This window comes from Geotrypetes seraphini, chromosome 15 (assembly GCF_902459505.1).
Source record: "Geotrypetes seraphini chromosome 15, aGeoSer1.1, whole genome shotgun sequence".
Lineage (NCBI taxonomy): Eukaryota > Metazoa > Chordata > Amphibia > Gymnophiona > Dermophiidae > Geotrypetes > Geotrypetes seraphini.
This window is the reverse complement of record NC_047098.1, coordinates 47,492,186-47,518,136: the sequence shown is the minus strand read 5'-3', so window position 1 is coordinate 47,518,136 and position 25,951 is coordinate 47,492,186. Positions and strand designations below refer to the sequence as shown.

The following is a 25,951-nucleotide window of genomic DNA, read 5'->3' as shown; positions in this document are numbered from 1 at the left end:
GGCGATAGCGGAGAACCTTGAAGGCACACCAGATGGGTTGCTCCATGAATGAGAATAGTTACCGTCACAAATCACTTGATAAGATCTCTTCTTCAAAAAACCTTGAAACCAGTTCCAGACCCTTCCTGAAAGTCCTATTGTGTCTAAACAACTCAACAATATTTCATGATCTACTAGATCAAAGGCACTACTAAAATCTATCTGAAGAATTAAAGCACTAGTGCCTTTGCTAAATAGACCATGAAAATAATCAAGCATTGAAGTTAAGACGGTCTCCGTACTATATCCTCTTCTAAATCCCGACTGATGGTCAATCCCACGCCAGCGCTGTGCTTTTCATCTCTCTGTTAGTTCCTAGCTTATACTCGCTGTCTAACACCAGCTCTGGCAGGATACACATTTCAAATTTGACATATTATAATCACAAAATAGAAAATACAATTATTTTTTTCTGTCTTCCATTGCCATATCCAACATTTGTTTCTTTCCCTCTGTTTACCATCTCTCTCTCTCCCTGCTTTGTGCCTCTTTATTCCCTTCCATGCAGCATCTTTCTCTTTCTCTCCTGCATTATTATGTGCAACATTTCTTTCTCTCCCCATGCACCATCTCTCCCTGCCCCTCATCCTATGTCCAACATTTTTCCCTCTCTCTTCCCAATGCATGTCTTCCTCTCCCTTCCTCACCTCCACTCCAAAAATTCTTCCGCTCTCCAATGTACAGCATCTTTCCTCTCCTCCCACTCATCCCCTTGTGCAGCAGCTTTCCATCTATCCCTCCCATCCCCCTGTGCAGCAGCACTCCATCGACCCTCCCACTGTGAGACTTGACATACCATCAGGCCTCCCAAAGCAGCACCAGCATGGGGGTGGCCAGCATTGAAGATTCAGCACAGTGAACACGTTGATTGCGGCCTGTACCACCAAGGCTTTCCTTTGCCATGTCATCAATATCACTGATTCAATATCACTGATGACAGAAGAGGGAAGGCCCCGGTGGGGCAGGTCACAAGCATTCAGTTCAGAATGCTGCCTCTGCTGACCGGCCGCTTCCGCTACTGCTGCTTCTTTAAGAGGCCTGGAGGTATGTCAGGTTTCAACAGGGAAGGGGGAGGGGTTGGTTATTGAATCGGTGAGTCCAATTTTTTTGGACAACAAATCAAGTGAATCGGTGAATCAATTTGAATCGGTGAATCAGGCAGCACTAGTCCGCATGCCTCTGGAAGAAGCACCCAACCTTTCTCCGTGTCAACTCAGACACCAGACGCTGGGAAGATATGCTGCAGCATGCCACAGCTCCTATCAGGGTAGCTGGAATAGGAAAACACCTCTGCCACCAGGAAAGCTGCCTCTTCTGACCCTTCAGCTGCCAGTCGGGCCAGAGCCAGAATGAGCTTTAACCCCTGAGACCTCCAAATGTCATGAAAAGAGGGAAGGAAAGTGCAGTTGATACCGCATATGCTCCAAAGAAACGCAATCGGTGCCTGTACAGCCTGCGCAGCACTCCTGATCAAGTCAAGGAGTGAGCAAACAGCAGGGGAATCCCCCGAACTCCACAGTTGAAGCAGACTGGCTGAGCAGGTTCCTGCAGGATCCACCTATCCGCTGCAGACCGAAGTCTGCTCCTCTCACGCAGGCTAGGCAGTCATGGGAGTTGAACAGAAATAATGTAATGTAATGTAATGTAATTTGTAATGTAATGTAATTTATTTCTTATATACCGCTACATCCGTTAGGTTCTAAGCGGTTTACAGAAAATATACATTAAGATTAGAAATAAGAAAGGTACTTGAAAAATTCCCTTACTGTCCCGAAGGCTCACAATCTAACTAAAGTACCTGGAGGGTAATAGAGAAGTGAAAAGTAGAGTTAGAGGAAAAATAAAAATAAAATAAACATTTTAACAAGACAGCATTGATCTAAATACTTTGGAAGGTAGAAGAGAGGAGAGAAAGGAATAGAAGCAGAAGGGGGAGCCGTTGAACAGTAGAATTCTGGAGAAATTTAAATGATAGAAATAGAACAAAACAAAGACAAAAGGCAAAACAATAGATAAGATTAAAGATAAATCATAAGCTGGAAAGAAACATAAAATCCTGCAAAAAATCATGAAAAAATACATGAAAAATAAAACCAAGCAGATCAAAGTTGCTCCTGCAGGCTCGCTTGCAAAAAAAATAATTGACTGGGGACAGCAGAGAGCAGGGAGAAGGAAGAGGTACTGAAAACAATACTCAGTATCTCCTGCAACAGACTCACAGGAGTGGATGCAAAACCCTTGGTTCAGCATACCTTTCCTATTGCACTGGAAAATTAGTTTATGGTGATGCTGCAGTGACCATGAAAATGAATTACAAGTGGTTTGAGCAATTTCATAATGGCTACTACTACTACTATTAATTATTTCTATAGCATTACCAGATGTACATAGGGCTGTACAGAGTCACAAAGAAGAAGAAAATAGCCCCTGCTCAAAAGAGCTTACAACCTTTACAGCCAAGACAAACAAGATGTCATGGATACAGTTAAGAAGAACAGTTAATCAGCTGGCTGGGTTGGAGGGCAGAAGAGTAGGGTTAAGGATTGAAGGTAGGCTTTCAGTCTGCTGTTAACAAGGTAAAGGCTTTGACGGACAAACTCAGGCAATTTATTCTAGGCATAGGGGGCAGCTAGATGAAAGGAACAAAATCTGGAATTTGCAGTGGAGGAGAACAGTAAAGCTAAGAGCGGCTTATCTGATGAACGGAGTTCTCTGGGAGGTGTAAAGGAGAGAGAAGAGAGATATTGAGGGACAGCAGAATGAACACACTTGTAGGTCAGCAATAGAAGCTTGAACTGTATGCAATGGTAGATAGGGAGCTAGTGAAGTGACTTATTACACTGTACTACATTTGCATGGCAGAGTCTGAGGCTGCTAGGAAACTCAGAAAAGACTACTGTGAGCCATTCTGATATATTCGGGAGGTAAAATACTGGCATGCTAAACTGACTGGAACCAGTTTATCGACCATCATTAAAGGCACAGTAAGTTTTGAGAATCCAGTCACATGAGACTTAATATTCTTAATACAGTATTCCTAATCAGTTCAATTGCCAATGATTTCAGATGTTAAGATTAGACTATCCTGATGAAAAAAAATATTTGGTTGAAACTATTGGTCGAATACACTTTTTCTTACCAAGGAGCAAAAATTCAGAATAGTCTTCCTTACCACATTAGGCAAACCATCACCTACCATCTTTTTCAGAAACTCTTTAAACTCATCTCTTCTCTAAATAGTGGATAGTCAGTATTTTGTTAACTTTTTTTTTTTTAAGATAATACTTCTATTGTAATTTACCTCTCTTGTTGAAGATTCCTTACTATGTAAATAACCTTGAATCTACTATGGAAAAAAGCAGACTATAAGACATAAAATAGATTTGAATTGGTAACCTGTTTAAACAGACTCATATCAGAGATGCATTTCTAACCTAAGAATTGGCAGTTCCTCTAACCTTCTTATTCCATTCACAATGAATACCAACCGCTTTTAAGAAGAACTATCCCCCCCCCCTATGGTTTTCCCTCCCCATTTACTTCATCTCGATGTATTTTACTCTCACCTCCCCTTTGATCCACTTGTTTTTGTTTGTCTATGTACTGTCGTTGAGAGCCCAAGTTTTAGTTAATGGCCTGCTCTTGAACTCCTTTCCCATTAAGTGTGATACTAAGGTTTCCCATTGTCCATCTCCTTTTGAGCTGATCATTGAGGCTTTTGCTAAAAAAAAAAAAAAAAAAAAAAATTGGCAGCCTGAAAAGTTGGTGGAATTTTCTTTCCATAGCATTGTACCCAGATGCTTTGCTGTGGCCTGAGAGTTCACATTCTTGGGGGGGGGGGGGGGTGAGAGCAGCGCTGCTGACCTCAGGGGGGGAAGGTGGGTGGTGGGAATATATCAAAGCAAATTTCCCTTACTTCCTATGGGGAAACTTGCTTTGATATACGAGCATTTTGGATTACGAGCATGCTCCTGGAACGGATTATGCTCATAATCAAAGGTACCACTGTACTTAATAAGCTCAGAATTCTAGCTTGAGTCATATAATGTGTAGTTCTTGTGGTTCTCTAAAAGTGGGATGGGGAAGAGGGGGCGATTATGCTGATGTTTGTGTGGGTTAGCTGGGTATTCATTCAGAGGGAGGGAGCAAGTTGTATTGGGGGTTTAATTATTATCGGAGGGGGAAAGAGTTTAGGTATGAGTGTTATTGTGACATATTCATTAATTCATAATACCCAAGACATAATTGTAATTTGTTTGCTTTTCCATCTGTAAAGGGTCGTTTATACAAGAGTTATTTTCAACAACTCCTATCTTTTTAGGCAGCTTCTTGTGATAAAGAGTTTGTAAATCTATTAGTTAGCTCTGTCTCTTACCAGCAGCTCAGGAAATTATTGAAAACCTACTTATTGTCGAAATTTTTGTAATTTCTAGGTCATTTGTTTTTATTGTCACTGTTTCCATTTTCTTTTGTGAACAGCATAGAACTTCTAAGGTACTGCAGTATATAAATAAATTTTTATGTTGTGTTATATCGATCTATATCTATTCAAGTTTCAAGTTTCTTTACTTTTGATATACAGTCTATAAAAATATAATGGGAACCCACTAAGATTCTTACACTGTCACTTTGTCTGCTCAAAATAAAATTAAATATAAAAAAAATTAAGAATACTTTAAAGCAGATACTTCACACTTGCTCCAATACAGGTGCATAGTGCACTCTAGCCCCATTTTCAAGAGGAAACTGAGCTTGAAAAACAGTTTGTAGACACAAAAGTTCAACATACACATGGGCCTACAAGTAGGGTTACCAGACATCCGGATTTCCATGGGACATGGGGTCTGGATGGCTTTTCAAAACCCGGCATTTTGTCCGGGTTTTGAAAAGCATCCCTCGAAATTGTGTTGGGCAAGAGGGCATCCGCTCATGCACGTAACATCATCGCGCCACATCTGCAGATGCCCTCCTGCCGGACCAGAGCAAGCAGTGGGGGCGGGATTAGGGGCAGGACTGAGGCTTAACGGGGTGGGGATGGGGCAGGTCTAGGGGTCCAGAGTTTACGAATGTAACATCTGGCAACCCTACCAACAAGCACTATGAGAAGTATGAAATTCACCTCAATCAAGAGCACAAAAAAGTCTGACAAACTACAAAGATGCAGATTCAAAGTGCTGGCAACAGTTTATATCCCCAAGTTAGAACAATTTACTGTATGTGATAAATAGTTCAAGCAACCAAGTAAATAGGCCCAGAAGGCACAAATGTCAAGATCAAAAATCTGAATAGGCTTAAAAAAATGTCTCTCACATTTGCAAAGAAAAGACCAGAAAAAAACACCATTGGAATATTGTACACCAAATTTGACTTTAAAAATGTTTCTTAGTCAAAAATTACACAGCTATGTTTGGCAAACTCACATTTTTGTCTTTCTGCCAGGGGTCCCCTGCAACAAGCTGACAACCCACAGGAGATTTCCTTGAAGTCTATATGATTATCACGATTTTCATCAAAGGCATTAAATAAACCTACAAGACAAGAATGCATTAGCACTTGGTGAACATGGTCATTAAATCAAAAGCCTTCATGATTCAATCTTTTCTTTTAGTACAGAGCATTTGAGACAGAACAAATTCTTACCAACTAAACACTACATTTTAATGGCATGGCTGTTTAGGATTATACTTCAGCTGTAACTGATCACCAACATTTAAACAGCCCATTTTATCTTTTTAAAAACAATGATGTTGTTTTTATAAGTCTGGATTTTAACAGGGAAACTACAGGGATTGGCCACTATAACTGAGGCACCTGACACCACAGCTTGCTGTAAAGCCCCAGGGATGTAAATATTTCATGGTTACTAGAGCTCTCAAACACAGACACTCAAAAATATTTTCCTATTTTGTTTTCATGAATTCAGAGTTATTACATGTGGTATATAAACATAAATAAAAACAAATGTCTACAAACCATCAGTTTTACATATCAATATTGTTATTAAAATTCTTTATCTTTATTTTCATTTCAAATTTTCTTTGTAGTACAATTAGCAATTCAATGCAACATGCAAGTACAACTGCAAGAGGTAAATTCATAAACTTTTTATTTAAGTTATGATTAAAAAAAAAATTTCAAATATAAACCCACACTTGTGGTGAGGGGGGAAAAAGGATATTGCCTTCATAATTTCTCTTGTCAGAGCTCTAATATCTCCACCCCCCAATAGATCTCTCACTGCTATCAGATATTATCAGACATGTTAACAGAGCATTGCCTCTCTGATGGACAGGATTTAGGGACTATCACACACAATGGTGCCCAGAATGCATATATATATGATCAAAATATCACCATGTACATTTACATGTGTGCCCATGCACATAAATGCCAATGTTTCAGCTATGTGCTATTCTGTAAAATGGCACCTAAATGCAATGGTACATAGTTTGAAGGTAGGTGTACACATGAATAAATTTAACCCTCTAGTGCCCCAGGTACAAAAAAACCCAATAGATTGTGAACCCATTACGGAAAGAGAAAGTAACTGCAATTAAAATGTAAACCACAGATTATACCACAGAAAGGCGGTATATCATATCCCACTTACCCTTTACCTCTTTATAGAATAGTATCATTTATGCAGTTTTGGCAATCTAGGTGTGAGCCTTTATATGTGCTCTATGTCTGGTATAAGTGGTTGTTTCTAAAATACCGTATTTTCTCGCATATAACGCGCGCATTATACATGGTTTTTACGTACCGCGCATACCCTTGCGCGTTATACACGTGAGCGCGTTGTACAAATTTTTTTTTACATAGTTCCCCCCCCGACGTCTGATTCACCACCCCCCCGTAGGACCGCTCGCACCCCCACCCCGAAGGACCGCTCGCACGCACCCCCACCCCCACCCTGAAGGACCGCTCGCACGCACTCCCACCCGCACCCGCACTCCCACCCTGAAGGACCGCTCACACCCCCACAGCCTCCCGACCCCCCTCATCATGTAGAAGCTCCTACCGGTGTCCTGCTGCTTCCTCTTGGCGGTCCCGACACCCGACACGATCGGGGCAAGAGGGAGCTCAAGCCCTCTTGCCCCAGCCAACCGCGGCACCCCCGACACGATCGGGGCAAGAGGGAGCTCAAGCCCTCTTGCCCCCCCCCCCCCGACTCCCCGACACGATCGGGGCAAAAGGGAGCCTAAGCCCTCTTGCCCCGCCGACTCCCCAACTCCCCGACAATATCGGGCCAGGAGGGAGCCCAAGTCCTCCTGGCCCTGGTGACCCCCCCCCCCCCGGCTAGTTGTTCGGGCCAGGAGGGAGCCCAAACCCTCCTGGCCACGGCGACCCCCTACCCCAACCCCGCACTACATTACGGGCAGGAAGGATCCCAGGCCCTCCTGCCCTCGACGCAAACCCCTGTCCCCCCAACGACCGCCCCCCCCAAGAACCTCTGACCGCCCCCCCCCAGCCGACCCGAGACCCCCCTGGCTGACCCCCATGACACCCCCACCCCCCTTCCCCGTACCTTTGTGTAGTTGGCCGGACAGACGGGAGTCAAACTCGCCTGTCCGGCAGGCAGCCAACGACGGAATGAGGCCGGATTGGCCCATCCGTCCCAAAGCTCCGCCTACTGGTGGGGCCTAAGGCGCCTGGGCCAATCAGAATAGGCCCGGGAGCCTTAGGTCCAACCTGGGGGCGGGGCCTGAGGCACATGGGTTTGGGCTCCCTCCTGGCCCGAACAACTAGCGGGGGGGGGGGGTCGCCAGGGCCAGGAGGACTTGGGCTCCCTCCTGGCCCGATATTGTCGGGGAGTTGGTGGGGCAAGAGGGCTTGATCTCTCTCTTGCCCCGATCGTGTCGGGGGTGCCGCGGTTGGCTGGGGCAAGAGGGCTTGAGCTCCCTCTTGCCCCGATTGTGTCGGGGAGTCGGGACCGCCAAGAGGAAGCAGCAGGACACCGGTAGGAGCTTCTACATGATGGGGGGGTCGGGAGGCTGTGGGGGTGCGAGCGGTCCTTCAGGGTGGGGGTGCGGGTGGGAGTGCGTGCGAGCGGTCCTTCGGGGTGGGGGTGCGAGCGGTCCTGCGGGGGGAGGGGGTGAATCGGACGTCGGGGGGGGCATCAGGCTTTCAGGGTGGGGACAGGACTTCAAGGGGGAGAGGAGAGTCGGGACGGGCGAAAGGAGAGTTGGGGTGGCCAGAGGAGAGTCGGGGCGGGCGAAAGGAGAGTCGGGCGGCGACAGGAGAGTCGGGCAGCATGCGCGGTATACGGGTGTGCGTGGTATATAAAAATTTCTGTACATAAATTTGTGTTTTTCGCGCGCTATACCCGTGTGCGCGTTTTACATGGGTGCGCGTTATCTAGGTGAAAATACGGTATATGCTGTGCTACACTAGTATTGTATAAAAGAAAGTAATTCCCAGATTCTATATATGGCGCTCAAAATTGTGTGCCCGTGCAATTTGAGTAACAAGTTAATTAGCGCCAATAATTATGTGGTGATTATTCGCATTAACTATCAACAATTTGGATTTGCTTGTGCATCTTATTAAAGGAAGGAGTGGAAGAGTGCACAATTTTTTAGTGTAAATGAAAAGGGGAAGGGGCATGGGCCGGGTATTACAGAATTTGGGGGATCCATGCAAAATTTACATGCAAGGATTTATATCAGGTTTCAATTAGTGTAAATCCTCGCATCTAAAGTTGGGCATATATCCCCTAAGTTTATAGAACAGCATTCAGGACCAGATTCTGGAAATATCGCCTATATCGGCCGGTGAATACAAAAATGGCGCTGACCGCGTGCCATTACCAGAATCATGGCTACCGTTAAACTTAGGCGCCGGTAATATAGGCCAGGGCTCTGAAAGCCTACATTAACAGCACCTATGTTTGATGTGACTCACATCTACAAGGTAATTTGCAGCCGAAACCACACCTCTGTAGACATGTTTCTGGCACTCTTATTGTAGGCTCCTGTAAGGGCCTACATTTTTTAAAATGAGATTTTAAATGACACAGTCAGTTACTGGGCCAATTAAAGCCAATTAAACCAATTAAGTTAGGCAGCGGTATCATCACCTAACTTACGAAGCTGTTTCCAGAATCATCCCCTCAGTGTGCTTTATTTCTGTGCACAAACTTAGGACCAGATTCAGTAAATGGCATCCAAGTGTTTTCTTTCCTTTCTATAAAGGGGTGCCTATTTAACTCAACATGCAGTGGCAGCTAAAAAAAACAAAACAAAAAACCCACAAGAAGCTAGGAATTATTAAAAAAAGGGATGGTTAACAAGACTAAGAATGTTATAATGCCTCTGCCACTCTTCACCTTGAGCACTGCATTCAATTCTGGTCACCTTATGTCAAAAAAGATATAGTGGAACTAGAAAAGGTTCAAAGAAGAGCAACCAAGATGATAAAGGGGATGAAACTCTTCTCATACGAGGAAAGACTAAAGAGGTTAGAGCTCTTCGGCTTGGAAAAGAGATGGTTGAGAGGAGATATGACTGAAGTCTACAAAATCCTGACTTAAGGGTACAAGTGGATCAAATTTTTACTCCATCAAAAATTACAGAGACTAGGGGACACTTGAAGCTACAGGGAAATACTTTTAAAACCAATAGGAAGAAATATTTTTCACTCATAGAATAGTGTAAATTATGTCTGGTTTTTTTGTTTTTTGTTTTCTGTTTGTTGTTTTTGTTTTAATACTATGTTTAACTATATGTTACTTTTATATATTGTAACTCGCTTAGAAAAAATTTTAATTAAGTGATTAATCAAATATAAATAAAACTTGAAACTCTGGAACGTGTTAACAGAGGTTGTGGTAAGAGTGGTTATCGTAGCTGTCTTTGAGAAAGGTTTGTAATTTCTTGGAGGAAAAATTCACAAGACATGGGGGAAGCCCCTGCATGCCCTGGATTGGTAGCGTGGACATATTGCTATTTGGGTTTTTGCCAGGTATTAGTGACCTGGATTGGCCACCGTGAAGACAGGCTACTGGGCTAGATGGACCACTGGTCCGACACAGTAAGGCTGTTCTTATGTTCTTGTGTACCTTGCACATGATTTGCAATATGGAGAAAATTAGTAACTTTTCCACTTAATTTTTATTAGACTTTTACAACTGCAGAGATTCATTCAACTTAGGATAATCATAACAGCCAGGCAGCCTACATTGGAAGCTTGTGCACTGTGCAGTTTGTTTGTAGCCTCTTAACTCTTTGGATTTTTGTGACTTATGGGTTTTTTTTTTATATTTAAGACAGCCAAGAATACTATAAGACCCTTGAGGAATTTTTATTTTGCCAAAACACAGTCCATGTTGGGTCATTATTTGTTTTTTATACATTATTTGGTTTTTATCTTGTGGGTCGCTCGTAACTGTAAACACCCTTTGTGGATTGTTTTTAAGCTTATTGTTTTTAAGTTATTTGGACACTTATTAAATTACAAACTGGTACATCCTATCTTCTGTTCCACAGTCTTTTCGTTGTTTTGATGAAAACCACATCTATAAAACTTACATAGTAAAAGCTCCAAAAGTTAATAAAATCAACAATGTGTACCTTCACTCAAAGAGAGATGAATAGGAGGTGAAACCAGAGGGCCAAATGTTTCCAAATCAAAACGGCCAGTACGGGACTGAGCCTTCAGCAACCAATATCGCTTTTCAAGATCAATGATATCAGATTCTTCCACTGTAAATGAAATAGAAAACAAATCCGCAGTCTTTTGAAAATGAAAATTATTTTCAGAAGTAAAACATAAGAAAAAAAGCAAGTTTAGTGCATTACTGGTAATACGTGCCCAAATGCAAAGGAAGCATTTTTCTTAACCTCTCTCTACCTGATTTTTTTTTTTTTTCATTTCATTTTCACAATCTATCCTAAATCTAAAAGAAAACTTAACATTTCTGTAAGTAACAAAACATAATGGCACACCCTTCTTAAATAAATTTTAAAAGGTAGAATTACTAACCTATTATTCTTGAAATCATTACCACTTTGTTACAGACATTGTGTATAAGAGAAAAAACATACTTTTGACATCCATGGTCTCGATATTTTAATATTTTTTTTGTTGTTGTTATTGTTTAAAAATGCAAAAGTTGTTAAATTTTCATATTCCACAGTATGATTCCACCAAAACTTAATTTTCTACTACTACTTTCTAAATATACTTATAGTTTAACAGATGCAGCATGAACAGAAATTAAAAAGGTAAGAAAGTGTCATTTGAATGAACAAAGGCAAAATATTTGTCTTGATGCACATTATACAAAGCGGTTCTCTTTTATACTACCTAGACTACCTGATAAATGTTATTTCAAATCAAGAAAATGGAAATGGCTACATTACATAGCTATGCTACTGTTGCCTTCCATAACCTACATATCCTGAATTCACAGCAGGTTTTTCTTTAATTTTCTGAGCAGGTGATAAAGGAAGAAAAAAAACCCAAAACAACCCAAATGGCTTTTCTGTACCTCTGTTTGATGCTCCTGCTTTGCAGCAAACCTTTATAACAAACCTTTGAAACAAATAAAATCTATCTTGCTGAAGCAGCTCCAGATGACCTGCAGCTGAGGCTTCAGTCTTCAAATCCTTGCTATACCATGGCTGCACAGTCATTTCCAGCTTAGCAACCCTGGCAGCATCCTTTTTAAGCAGAAAAGCCCAGAGGGACTTGCATATGAGAACATTATCACTCCAGAGAGTTTAATCTAAATAAACCTTATTAATTTGATTTTACAGTTAAAACACCTTTAAGCTAAGAACCTCAGTTCCAAAACTCTAGCTATATACCACACTTATTTCGTTTTAAGCATCTTCATAGTGATAACTCCAGGGAAGATAAAGGAAGGGCACTGCAATTCACAGGGTAACTGGGTTGATACCAGCAGGTTCCTATTCTGAAAGCAACCGGGCTGATGCCAGCAGGGCCATAAAGACCTAGGAAGAAAGGTGTTCATTTTGGTAGCTATGGTAGGTTGATTTTAAACCGGTTGAGAGGACTTGAGTGTTGGACTAAGGGCTCCTTTTATCAAGGCGCGCTATGGGGGTTAGCGCGTGGGACATTTCATCACGCGCTAACCCTTGCGGCAGCCGAAAATCCTAACGCCTCGTCAATGGATTCCACGCGTTAAACCGCTACCGCGCCTTTGTAATAGGACCCCTAAGTATGAGATCTTTTATGACCATCTAATCATGGTTTTTTTTTTAATGAGTGTATCTTATGGGCAGACTGGATGGACCGCTCCGGTCTTTATCTGCCGTCATTTACTATGTTACTATGTTACCAAAGAGGCACATACCAAAACTCACTGGGAAAAGGAATGATATAATAAGCAGTCATATTTCTACGAATGGTTGTTGGGATGTGTCTGTTCAGGCTAGCTTGATATAACTGGGTGGACAAACTAGGCCAATTGGTTTTATCTGCTGTCAACTACTGTGCTACTTATAATTTAAAGCAGTGTTCTTCAACCTTTTTACACCTATGGACCGGTAGAAATAAAAGAATTATTTTGTGGACCGGCATCGGTCCGCAGACTGGCAGTTGAAGAACACTGGGCTAAGTCATGGGCCAGACCCTGCCCATCTCTACCCAATCTCCACCCCAGACCCTGCCCCCATAGTCCTAATTGTAACACTATTTTTTCCATTCATTTTTCATATATACACACAATATAATCTTATTAACAATGCATCGATCGCACCACAGACCGGCAGTTGAAGAACACAGTTTTGGGCCTGATGCACATGCCGGCCCTGTGGACTGGCAGGAAATTTCTGTAGACCAGCACCGGTCCATGGACCGGTGGTTGAAGCATAGAAATTTGAAAGATTTGTTGTGCCCTGCGGATGTTTGGACAAAGAAGGAAAGAGGGAGGGTTGGACTTTTTTGGTGTAACCAGTGCACTGCTTGTTCTTTATTAAATGAGGGAGACCAAATTTGCATACCCGGAAGAAAATGTATCAGGATGATCCAGTTAGTTACTTGTGAAAGCATTGGAGTAGTTTATGCAATAATCTTGCCCTTGCGATCTGTGCTACATAGGACATTCTGCACGCACTCTTAAAACAAGGCTGTTTGAACATCGTTCTAACATTTCACACAAAAGACAGGTAGATATACTCACACGACATTGTGTTGAAAAAAAATCATTCTTTTGAGGAATTTAGGTGCTTTGTATTACATCATATTCCCCTTACAGCTCGTCGTGGGGACGTGAAAAGATTGCTATATCAAAGTGAACAGCGGTCTATTTTCTTTTTGAAAACTATCTGGCCTAATGTAGAATGGTGTGCCTTCTACTGATGGTGAGATCGTTTGTTCCAGTAAATAAAGTTTTTTGACAGTGACCCCTATGAACCCGGAAGTATAAATTCCAGCGCCATTCTGAGCCGTGTGTGGACGGAGCAGGAGAGAATGTGACTGCCCTGACGCAGCCGTTGTTCGGCGAAACAAGAGCCTTGTCGGTGACATCCAGTTCCTTGTCTTTTTTCAGCGTGAGAAGTGCTATAGCAGGAAGATCTACTCGCTGCTGTTGTTGCCATCATCAGAAGATAAGTGAACTGTTTTGTTCTTTTTCTGGCTCCCTGTGCACAGTGGTGGCTTTGATCCTGTTCTGAAAAGTTACATTTTGAAACGTGTGGAGTTTTTTGCCTATGATACAGAGCAGGACTGGCTTAAGAACTTATTGGGTTGCCGTCCGTACACTGTTGATAAGTTGAGGCTTTTTCTCCACCTATTATAAATGTACTTTCATGGGGTATCTCCACCACTAGGCTAATAACAATTTTTTGCTGATTTTATTTATATTTTGTTATTGCGATTTGGATTCTTGAGAGACATTTAAATACCTGCGTGGCATAAATGTGCATGAGTCGAGTCTCTTTCATTTGAAAGGAAGCTCTGGAATGAGAGGGCACAGGATGAAGTTGAAGTGATAGGCTCAGGAGTAATCAAAGGAAATACTTTTTTACAAAAAGGGTGGTAGATGAGTAGAACAGTCTCCCAGAAGAGGTGGTGGAGACAGAGACTGTCTGAATTCAAAAAAGCATGGGATAGGCACGTGGGATCTCTCAGAGAGAGATATAGATAATGGTTAAGAACATAAGAAGTTGCCTCTGCTGGGTCAGACAAGGGGTCCATCGCGCCCAGCAGTCTGCTCACGCGGCAGCCCATCAGGTCCATGACCTGTAAGTGATCCTTTGTCTAAAACCTTTCAATACCCTTTCATCATCCTATCTCTGTCTCTATCTATATCCCTCAATCCGCGTATCCTTCAGGGACTTGTCCAATACCTCTTTGAATCCTCTTAATGTATTCTGTCCTATTACATCCTCCGGAAGCGCATTCCAGGTGTCCACCACCCTCTGAGTGAAGAAAAATTTCCTAGCATTGGTTCTAAACCTGTTCCCTTTCAATTTTTCCGAGTGCCCCCTTGTTCTGGTAGTTCCCAATAGGCTGAAGAATCTGTCCCTTTCCACCTTCTCTATGCCCTTCATGATCTTGTAAGTCTCTATCATATCTCTTCTGAGTCTCTGCTTTTCCAGGGTGAAGAGCCCCAGCCTTTCTAGCCTATCAGCGTATGAAAGGTTTTCCATACCTTTTATCATTCTTGTCGCTCTTCTCTGAACCCTCTCAAGTATCTCCATGTCCTTCTTTAGGTACGGTGACCAATATTGGACACAGTATTCCAAATGCGGTCGCACCATCGCACGATACAGCGGCATGATGACTTCCTTTGTTCTGGTTGTAATACCCTTCTTAATAATACCCAACATTCTGTTTGCCTTCTTTGAGGTTGCTGCGCATTGTGTCATTGACTTCATTGTTGTGTCCACCAGCACACCCAAGTCTTTTTCAAGGTTACTTCCCTCTAGTACTAATCCCCCCATTTGGTAGCTGAACATTGGATTCTTCTTTCCTATATGCATGACCTTGCATTTCCCCACATTGAAGTTCATCTGCCATTTATTCGCCCACTCTTCCAGTTTGTTCAGGTCCCTTTGTAGGTCCTCACATTCTTCCACGGTTCTAACCCTTTAGAGTTTAGTGTCATCCACAAATTTTATAACTTCACACTTCGTCCCCATTTCCAGGTCATTTATAAATAAGTTGAAAAGCAGCGGTCCGAGTACTGACCCCTGCGGAACTCCGCTCGTGACCCTCCTCCAGTTCGAGTAGTGGTCCTTCACTCCAACCCTTTGCTTCCTGCCTGCCAACCAGTGCTTAACCCATATGTGCACGTCCTCTTCCACCCCGTCTGGCTACTGCGGATGGGCAGACTAGATGGGCCATTTGGCCTTTATCTGCCATCATGCTTCTATGTTTCCATGACACTGTGAGGAAGTATCCAGCAGGGGGAGTGGTAACATCCTATAGCAGTAGTCTTCGCTAATTTTTAAGAGAGGGCCGTTTTGGATCCAAAAGGGCTGACAGAGAGAATCAAATATCTTCCTACTTGGGGCCATGATACCAATAACGCTTTATGACATTCATTCTTAAAAGGAACACTTGGTCACAGTGCAGAATACAGATAAACCCTATGCAAATGCAGAACCACAAACTAAAAGTCCTATACACAAACAAAACCCTACGATGCCCAGACTCTGAACCAGAGAAATAGAAAGAAATGCATATCCATTTGCTGTGTCTCTCTCCTTCACTTTCTGCCCTACATCCATCTTTGGTATTAACTTTTAACATTCAACCTTCTTCTATTTTTCTGCTTCTTCCTCAAATCTATCAATTTTTCCATGTCTTCCCTTCCCATCTATCCATGCGCACCATCTCCTTTCTCTCTCTGCTCTTCCCCACCATCCATGTGCGCCGTTCTCCTCCCTATTTCTTCTCCCATATTCCTATCTATCCAAACACAGCATTTCTTCCATTTCTCTTCCCTTCCATACCCCTCCCATCTCTGCACACGATGTTCTCTCTCTCCCCTTCCCCTCCATCCCTTTATGTCATCTCCTCCCTCTCTTCCCCTCACCTATATCTATCATGTCTTCCCCCTTTCCCCCTCCTATGGTCTGGGATCTTTATCCTCTCCTTCTCACAGTCTGGCATCTCAGCCTCCCTCCTTTCTTTCCCTCCTCCCTCCTTTGTAATCTGGCATCTGTCTTTTTCTTCTCTTCCCCTGCCTTAGTTTGGAATCCCTCCTTCCTTTCCCTGGTTTACATCTCTCTCTTTCCTTCCTCCCCCCCTCCACCCCTCACGTGGCCTGGCATCCCTATCTGTCCCTTCCCTTGGAGGTCTGACATCTTTCCTTCTCTTTCCTCCCCATCCTTGCGGTCCAGCATCTCTCTTACCCTCCTCATGCTATTCTCCCCCCCCCCCCCGCCTCCCCCCCTGGATTTTCCCATTCTTCCCAGCACTGCTGCTGTAACTCTTTGCGTGAGCGAACACGCTACCTTCGGTGACACAGAAGCTTTCTCTCTGCTACTGCTTCCCGCCTATGCGGGGACAGGAAGCAGTAGCAGAGGAAAGCTTCTGGATCACTGAGTCAGTGTGTTTACTTCACTCACGCTGCCAGTGGCCTGAAGACTTAGAGCACCGGTGCTGGGAACGAGAATGGTGAGCAAGCACCGGATCTCAAAATGGGAGGTGGGGGGGGGGGGGTGGACTCCAGATAGGTGCGCAAGCCGCCCAGAATGTCTCCGCGGGCCGCCAATGGCTTATGGGCCTTGCAATGAAGACTACTGTCCTATAGACTCCCTCACACCCAGTATAGCTAGTCTTATGTTCTAATTTTAAATCAACAGCCTCTATTAAAATAGTAACCAAAAATTAGAAAACAAAAAAGGAGTTAATTTAATTGACAAAAAATGATCATATCTAAAAGTATGATTTTCAAAAAGGCCTTAACAATTGGCTCCTTGATGGACATGCTAATTTTGACACATGCCCTATTGGTATGAGAGAGCGCTAAGGTTTATCTGCAGAAAATCATATACCATCCTAAGAATTCTCTCTTAAATTGAACATGTCCCATTAGGATAAAATAGCAAAATTCACCATTTCTCTCATATTTAAGAAACAAAAGATTACTTAATAGAGAGAGATTTGAATTCACACAAGGGAGGTATCAATTCCTACACATGCGACCCATCACTGTATGGAATATACCGTATTTTTCGCTCCATAAGACGCACGTTTTCCACCCCCAAAAAGGGGTGGAAATAAGGGTGCATCTTATGCAGTGAATACCACACACCCCCACCCCTGGTACCTTGATATAATCCTGGCGGTCCAGCGCTACATCAGCAGGCCCCCCTACTGGACGGCCACCCGAATCCCCATCTACCTGGCAGACATGACCCTCAAGAGCACCTGCCTGGTCCCATGCCACCACCCGAATGGTGTCAGCTCGGCCCAGCGCTGCATCGGCAGGCTCTCCCATCTGCCGCGGAAGTGAAAGGCAGGCGTGAGCCCCGAGCGCGCCTGCCTAGTCCTGCACCGCCACCCAAATGGTGCTGTTGGTTCTCATGGTAGCTGATGGCACCATTCGAGTGGCAGCACGGGACCAGGCAGGCACGCGTCTGTCTTTCACTTCCGACGCAGATGGGAGAGCCTGCTGATGCAGCGCTGGATCAAACTGACACCATTCACGCAGCGGCACAAGACCAGGCAGGCATGCTCGGGGCTCGTGCCTGCCTCTCACTGCTGCGGCAGATGGGAACTTGGGTGGCTGTCCAGCAGGGGAGGCTGCCGATGCAGTGTTGGACCGCCAGGATTGCATCAAGTTACCAGGGGGGTTTAAAATACCAGGTTAGCCATCTAGGGAGGGAGGGAGGGAGAGATTTTTAAAAGTACGGGGGTATGATTTAAAAAGGTACTGGGGGTACATAGGGGGTAAGAGGGAATGATTTAGGGTCTATCACTAGGCCTGCCTGCCTGCCACTAGGCCAGCCTGCCCTGTGCCCTATCCCCGCCTACCACTAGTCCACCAGAGGGGGAACAAGGTACAGAGCCTGGCAGTGAGGGGGGATAGGGTGCAGAGCCTGACAAGGAGTATGGGGTTGGGTACAGAGTAGAGAATGACACGGTGAAAAAATTGGTCCCCGTCACCGCCCCGTCCCCGTCTCACCATCCTCTGCACCGCCCCGTCACCGCCATTCCCTTCACCGCCCCGTCACCGCCACTGCCACCCCATTCACCGCCCCGTCACCGCCACTGCAACCCCATTCACCGCCCCGTCACCGTCACCGCTGCATACATAAAAGCCTCAAACGGGTACAATTTTATATACTTTTCTTTATTTACGTATAAAGGAAACATTCTTTAAAACTTTAAAACTTAGTTAAATATTAGTTAATAACTATACAAAAACAAACACGACATGTACTTTTAATGCTTACAATGTTAGCCTACATGGTAAGTAGACGCGGCCGCTGTACCTAATCGTGGCAAAGATCTCCCTGCCGTGATTAGCATAGTGACCGCGGCTACGGCTGCAAGTCTCCCCTCCCCCCAGCGATCACGACAGGAGGGCACCCAACCCCTCCTGTATGCTTCTCCTCTGATCCTCCTTCCCTCAACCAAGCATCTCTCTCTCTCCCTCCATGAGTCCAACTTTTCACTCTCTGCGCTCTCCCCCTTCCCCAGTGTAACATTTCTCCTTCCCTCCTTTCTGTCCTCCCCATCCATCTTGCCCTCTCCATGAGTCCAACACTTTCTGCCTCCTGCACACTTTCTCTCTCTGTCCTTGCCTCTTCCCTCAGTGGTATCCCTCCTTCGCACCCCACAACCCAACATGCTCTCTCCCCATGCACCATCTCACCTTCCCCTCCAGTGTGTAGCACCTTTCCTTTCCCTCCTTTTCTGCCAGGTTCAGCAGTACCTCTTCTCCCTTCCTTTTACTTCCCCCTTGTCCAGCAGTACCCCTTCTCCCTTCCCTGTTCCCATTGTCCAGCAGTACCCCTTCCCTCCTGTCCAACAGTATCCTTTCTCCCTTCCTTCTTCCCCTCCTCCCCTTGTCCAGCAGTACCTGGTGTACACTGGGCAGGAAGAGAAGCTCCGGCATCAGCGTCAGCTGACTAGCAACTTCCTGCAGCTGCATCTTTTGCTGGGACTCCTGTCTTCGTGTATCCGGCAGATATGCGAAGGCAGGTGTCCCATACGATGGGGGGTTGCTAGTCAGCTGACGCCGGAGATTCTCTTCTTTCCCAGTGTGCAAGATTGCGCCAGTGTCAGCTGATTTGCAACTGCCTGCTGCCGTCGCGTATGCCGGGACTTCTGCCTTCGCGTATCCGGCAGATACACGAAGGCAGGAGTCCCAGCATACGCGACGGCAGCAGGCAGTTGCTCAGATTTCGGGATCAGGTTGCCCAGTTGCAGTTGCCCAGATTGCGAGTTCGGGTACTAGACTGTGTATTCCTGTAGACCCCCCCCAACGGCCCTCCCGACAATCGCAGCAGAAGGGTACCCAACCCCTCATGCCAGTCCTCCCAATGGCCTCCCCTAAGATCGCCGGCAGGAGGGTACCCAACCCCTCCTGCTGGACCCCCCCCCAACGAACCCTCACACCCCGGAACCCCCTTAGTCTTACTTTCCAAGTTGGACCGGACGGCTCCTCACACGTATGGCCAGCAGGCTTGCCTCCGTCCAAATGAGGCGGGCCCGCCCCTACCCTGCCCAACCCACAGGATCCTAGGGCCTGATTGGTCTAGGCACCTAAAGCCACTCCCGCTATAGGAGGGGCCTTAGGTGCTTGGGCCAATCAGGCCCTAGGATCCTGTGGGTTAGGCAGGGGAGGGGAGGGGCGGGCCCGCCTCATTTGGACGGAGGCAGGCCTGCTGGCCAGACGAGCGAGGAGCTGTCCGGTCCAACTTGGAAAGTAAGACTAAGGGTGGTGTTTCGGGATGGCGGGGTTTGTTGGGGGAGGGACCGGCAGGAGGGGTTGGGCACCCTCCTATTGGCGATATAGGGGGCCGTTGGGGGGGCCGGCAGGAGGGGTTGGGCACCCTCCTATCAGTGATCATAGGGGGGCTGTTGGGGAGCTGGCAGGAGGGGTTGGATATCCTCCTGCCGCGATCGTTGGGGAGGGCTGGTTCTGTCGGCATGAAGGGCTGAGCACCTTCCTGCCGGCAATCGTCGGGGGGGGGGCGGGTTCTATTGGCAGGAAGGGTTGATCTGACAAATGCAAGTTGGATCGAGAGTAAATGCGGCAACGTGCGAGTTGGATCGAAAGTTGGAGGAGACAGACAACATGGCGGAGACATCTAACACCCGGTCACGAACACGGTGAAACACAGGTAAATAGCGGTTCCTAGAAGGGGGGACATTGGCCTGCGGGGACAAATCTATTCACCGTTTTTGCGGGCGGTGAAAGGATTTGTCCCCGCGTCTGCGGCGATTTGCTAATGAGGTCACCATAACCCGCAGCCAAACCGCAGCCACGCAGCGGTTCGCTGCGGGGATCGCTCCCCGTGTCATTCTCTAGTACAGAGCCTGGCAGGGAGAATTTGGTTCAGAATTTTTTTTTTCTTGTTTTCTTCCTCTAAATCTAGGGTGCGTCTTATAGTCAGGTGTGTCTTATGGAGCGAAAAATACGGTACTCAGCTATAATCAGATCGTTTCCAACAATATTCTGATCACATTAACATCAGTGTGAACAGCCTGCAAAGTCCAAGGAAGCATGTGCCATAATGTGCAGTGGACAACTAAGATCTCCATACTTCAATCAGCATCAGAAATTTGAAGAAACAGATTCTGCTTGTCTTAATTTAAAAAAAAAAAAAGAGCACCATGAACAAGAACTAGTACCCATATAAACTAGAAATCTAGCATGTTTTCGAAGATGGGAATATTTTTTTAAAAAACCAACAAAACAAAACACACAAATGTGATATTTTCCATAAATTTTAATCACAACCTTGGTTAATAAATTATGACCCTTAGTAATGCTACAAACACTACACATCACTTACATTGCGATGCTGGGGTGCTACAGTACAAATGCTTCTTTCAGTTTAGTAACAATATCTTCAGCAGTATAATATTTGCTTAAAACTACTACTACTTATTTCTATAGCGCTACTAGACATAAGCAGCGCTGTACATCAAAACATAGAAGAGACAGTCCCTTCTCAAAAGAGTTTACAATCTGTTCATAGCAAGAGCAAGAGCAAGCCAAACATGATTCTGTAATGGACTTCAGCTCCCTAGTGCACCATAGCATAATGATTATGTTTATTACTGTGTTGAAATATTATGTTAAAAAAACAGTAATGATAAAATAATCTATGTTTCTATTTATGAATATTCTCAAGGGAGCCACATTTCACAAGGTTTATCTGTCCATAAAAAGGGACTTTCAACAGCAAATATGCATGAGAGGCAATGGCAATTAAAGGCAGGACCCAGAAACCACATGACAGTTCAAGAGTAGAGCACAGCTGCAAGCAGCCTCCTGGGTTTTGCTGGAGAGTCGGTGATTAATTAAGGAAGACAAGTTAAAGTAAACTGAAAACAACAGATTTAAAACTAAGGAACAATGCATAGGGTCAGTGCAGTCAGTCACTTTCTTTGACTCAAACCAGTTCCACTGTTAGAAACATAGAAAAAAGCAGCAGAAAAGGGCTATAGCCCACCAAGTCTGTCCATTCCAAGTATCCCCTCCCCTGAATTTACTCCCTTAAAGATCCCACGTGAGTATCCCATTTTCTCTTCCGTCACGCTGCTGGCCTTTATCACCTGGAGTGGGAGTCTGTTCCAATGATCCACTACTCTTTTGGTGAAGAAGTACTTCCTGGAGTCGCCATGAAACTTCCCTCCCCTGATTTTCAGGGGATGCCCTCTGGTGCCTTCTGAAGTCTACCACTCAGCCAATCCCCAACCCATGTAGTTAGAGTGTCTCCTAATCCTATCGATTTCAGCTTGTTCAGTAATCTTCGATGAGGGACGCTATCAAATGCTTTACTGAAGTCCAAATATACCACGTCCAGTTGTCTAGTAACCCAGTCAAAAAAGCTAATCAGATTAGATTGGCAGGATCTACCCTGGGTGAACCCGTGTTGGTGTGGATCACGCAGTTTTTCTTCGTCTAGGATTGTGTCAAGATTCTGTTTGATCAGTGTTTCCATAAGTTTACACACTATAGACGTGAGACTCACTGGTCTGTAGTTTGCTGTCTCTGTCCTGCAGCCCTTTTTGTGGAGTGGGATTACGTTGGCGGTTTTCCAGTCCAAGGGAACCCTTCCTGTGCTTAGGGAAAGATTGAAAAGAACAGATAATGGTTCTGCCAGGACTTCCCTTAGCTCCCTGAGCATTCTGGGGTGTAGCTTAACTAGTCATTTCAGCCATGAACCAAAAACTAATTCTCTCAAGTCTACCTTTAAACAAGTGAATGAACTCTTTCAGTATGGACATCTGAACACCCTCTAGGTCATGGGTGTCCAATGTCGGTCCTCGAGGGCCGCAGTCCAGTTGGATTTTCAGGATTTCCCCAATGAATATACATGAGGTCTATTTGCATACACTGCTTTCATTGTATGCTAATAGATCTCATGCATATTCATTGGGGAAATCCTGAAAACCCGACTGGATTGCGGCCCTCGAGGACCGACATTGGACACCCCTGCTCTAGGTGGTGCCCTCACACCTGGCTGGCTGAACACGTAGAATGGTCTCCAGCAGTGTCAAGCATAGCAGCCATATGCACTGCGGGATATGTTCTCATTAAAAACAAAACCAAGAACTCTGTTCTCGGTGTACTGTGCAATCTTTCAAAAAACACACAGCAAGCAGTACTAGTCACTATTTATAAATTCAAAATTTATTGCCAAATAAGTATTTTTATACTTTCAAAGCTGCTTTGCTGCCACTGCTCTGAATTCCCCCCAGATAAGTCCTGCTGCTGTTCACACTCTAGGTTTTAGACTTGTGGTGAAGCAAAGCACATTTACTGAACATAAGAACATAAGAACTGCCATCTCCGGATCAGACCTTCGGTCCATCAAGTCCGGCGATCCGCACACGCGGAGGCCCTGCCAGGTGTACACCTGGCGTAATTTATAGTCCGACTAGCAATTTTTTGGAATACAATCGTAATAATTAATAAATGTATATTTGATACGTATTGTAAAGTATAGTTAATAGCAGAGGCTCATTCAAACTGCATCCGACAGAAGCATTGATATCACTGAGAACATATGGAAATCATAATAATAATAATAAGAAGAAGAATACGGAGAAAAATAAACCTCAATTGTGGGAGGTTGGGACTACACAAGTACCCAGCCCTCAGCACATCATCACAGGTTTATAAAAAAACTCCGTTTACGTTTATATAGACAAAATTTTCATTCACTCAAGATCACTTTTTTCCATTTTTCAAATTATTTTTTAGAAAAGGTCTCATTATAGGTGAAGCAACTGTCCGAATGTCAAAATCTTAATGATATGAACCCCAAACTTAACTAAATTAGTAATGAAGGCTACAGCTCGATTTCATTTGTGCAGGAATTTTCAGAGGCACAATATGCAACAAAACCACACTAAAGGGAAAAAAACACTCATCTGAAGAGGTGAAAAATTCCAAGGAGACCATCCGCTCCTAATCCCGACAGAAAAGACTTTCTGTTTCGCCTCCACTGGCTACTTCAGGGGATATCTGCCATCTTCAGGTGTCTCCTTCTTTCCTGCAATCCCTACAAACGCTGGCTCTTCTCAAAATGGAGTCGGGACTGTGAGACGCGCCCAGTTCGAATATCAAACGAACTGGGCGTCATGACGTCATCACAAAGCGTGATGCGTGATAGGCCAAACATCGGCAATTAAACAGACCACCCTGTCAGCTGTCATAACAAGAAATTTTAACTAGTTCAAAGGAACGGTTGCCACTCATAAGTTGTATTCAGCCCTAATGGTTCAATTGTCTGTAACCTGTTGATCCAACGTTGTTCTTTCTGCCATAATATTCTTCTAATGTCCCCTCTTCTTTGAGTCAAGGGCAGTTTTTCAATCACCCAACATTTCAAATTTTCAAATTTGTGATTGCACTGAATACAGTGAGCTACCATAGGCGCTGTTAACTTCCGGGTATTAATACAACTTTTATGTTCAGTCATTCTGACTGTTAGAGTCCGTGATGTCTGACCTATGTATAAAAGGTCGCATGGACATTGAACTGTGTAAATGATATTAATAGATTGACATGAGGATATATGATATAGAGTATAATTTTTACCATCAGAAGGATTAATAAAAGAAGAAACCTCAGCCATTATCTTGCAATTTGAGCAATGGCCACATGGCTTATGCCCCGGTGTGTTGCTAAGATCTTCTTCTATAAATTTCTCTTTAGCAGTATGACACAGCCAGTCACTTAAATTTTTATTCCTTGATTGAGAAAAAATAAATCGTTTATTCTCAAAACAGGGTAAAGTTTGAAGAAGAGGAAGATGTTTTTTATATCTTCTAATAATCTGAGGTGACATACGAGTTTGTTTAATCACACAAGGGATGATTGTTTCTTCAACTTGAGATTTCTTATAATCCAGCAATGTTTCTCTAGGATTGTGTAATGCTCGTTTTCTAGCTCTTTTAACTAACTTAGCAGGATAATCTCTTGATATCAATTTATGTTCTAATGTTTTTGCTTCTTGTATAAATCTTTCTTTAGTATTGCAAATCCTTCTGTATCTAAGAAATTGTGCAAAAGGAATGCTCGTTTTTAGGTGAACTGGATGCATACTATCAAATTTTAATAGTGTATTTCTATCAGTTTTTTTATGAAAAACCGAAGTCTCCAAACTGTTATTTTTCTTCTGAATGAGCACATCTAAAAAACTAATGCTCTCATTACTGTGTGACATAGTAAATTTGATAGATTGATGACATTGATTTATTTTTTCGGCAAATTCAAAAAGTTGTGGTAAAGTACCCGACCAAATGACAAAAATGTCATCTATGAAGCGCCACCATTTGGCAACATATCGAAATTCAGGCAGTGAATAGACAAAAACTTCTTCGAACCAGGACATATAGAGATTGGCTATTGTTGGTGCAAACGACGCGCCCATTGCTATCCCTGTAAGTTGTTTAAAGAATTCTCCATTGAAAATAAAATAATTATTTTTCAACGCTACTGTACATAGATCTCTCAAAAAGATAGTATGTGTAGTATTATGAGAAGGTTGAGAGTTCCATAAATCTACAAGTACTGATAGAGCTTCTTCTTGCGGGATACTAGTATACAATGAGCAAACGTCGAAAGTTGCCAGTATATAATTTGTAGATGTTCCAGATGTAAACTCATTCAGTTTGTTTAAAAACTGGGTGGTATCCTGTAAATATGATTTGATCGTTATAAGGAAACATTGAAGTTGTTTATCAATATATTTGCTTGTTCTTTCTAATAAAGAATCCCGGGCCGAAACAATTGGCCTTCCGGGAGGGCATTGGGTATTTTTATGAATCTTTGGTAAAAGATAAAATATGGGTATTTTATAACATTGGGGTGTGAGAAACGCATGTTCTTTTTTAGTGAGAAAGCCACTTTTCATTGCATCCTTACAGATGTCTGCAATCATTTCAAAAATCTCCTGAGAGGGATCTTGATCTAATTTAAGGTACGTGTCCTGATTTAACAGTTGAATGTTTGCTTCTGCAATATAGAGGTCACGACCCCAAACCACTACAGCACCTCCCTTATCCGCCCTTCTGATTACTATAGTAGGGTCTTTACTCAACTTCTGGAGGGCCTCATGTTCTGAAAAGGATAAATTGTGAAACCCTCTTTGAAAACTAGCTATCTCATTTATGTTCTGAAGTTCTTGGATCATCAGACTTTTGAAAGCTTGTATAATCGGATTAGGAGGGCCCGGGGGACTCCAAGTTGATTTCGGATATACACAAGACGTGTCTAGAATAGAGCTAGGATGTTCAAAAA

The 25,951-nt window shown here is 43.9% G+C and overlaps 1 protein-coding gene across 3 annotated transcripts in view; it reads right to left on the bottom strand.

Annotated features, from left to right (window-relative positions):
- Positions 1–25,951, bottom strand: part of USP32 (ubiquitin specific peptidase 32) — a 406,702-nt gene that overhangs the window by 225,240 nt on the left and 155,511 nt on the right. For 2 of the 3 annotated variants that reach the window (XM_033921901.1, XM_033921902.1), the window contains exons 6-7: positions 10,611–10,742; positions 5,460–5,567 (exon numbers count right to left, since the gene is read on the bottom strand). In XM_033921901.1, the coding sequence (XP_033777792.1) occupies positions 5,460–5,567; positions 10,611–10,742 (240 nt within the window). Of the gene's footprint in view, positions 1–3,605; positions 3,720–5,459; positions 5,568–10,610; positions 10,743–25,951 lie in introns of those variants that run through there. The other variant, XM_033921903.1, reaches the window with a different exon arrangement.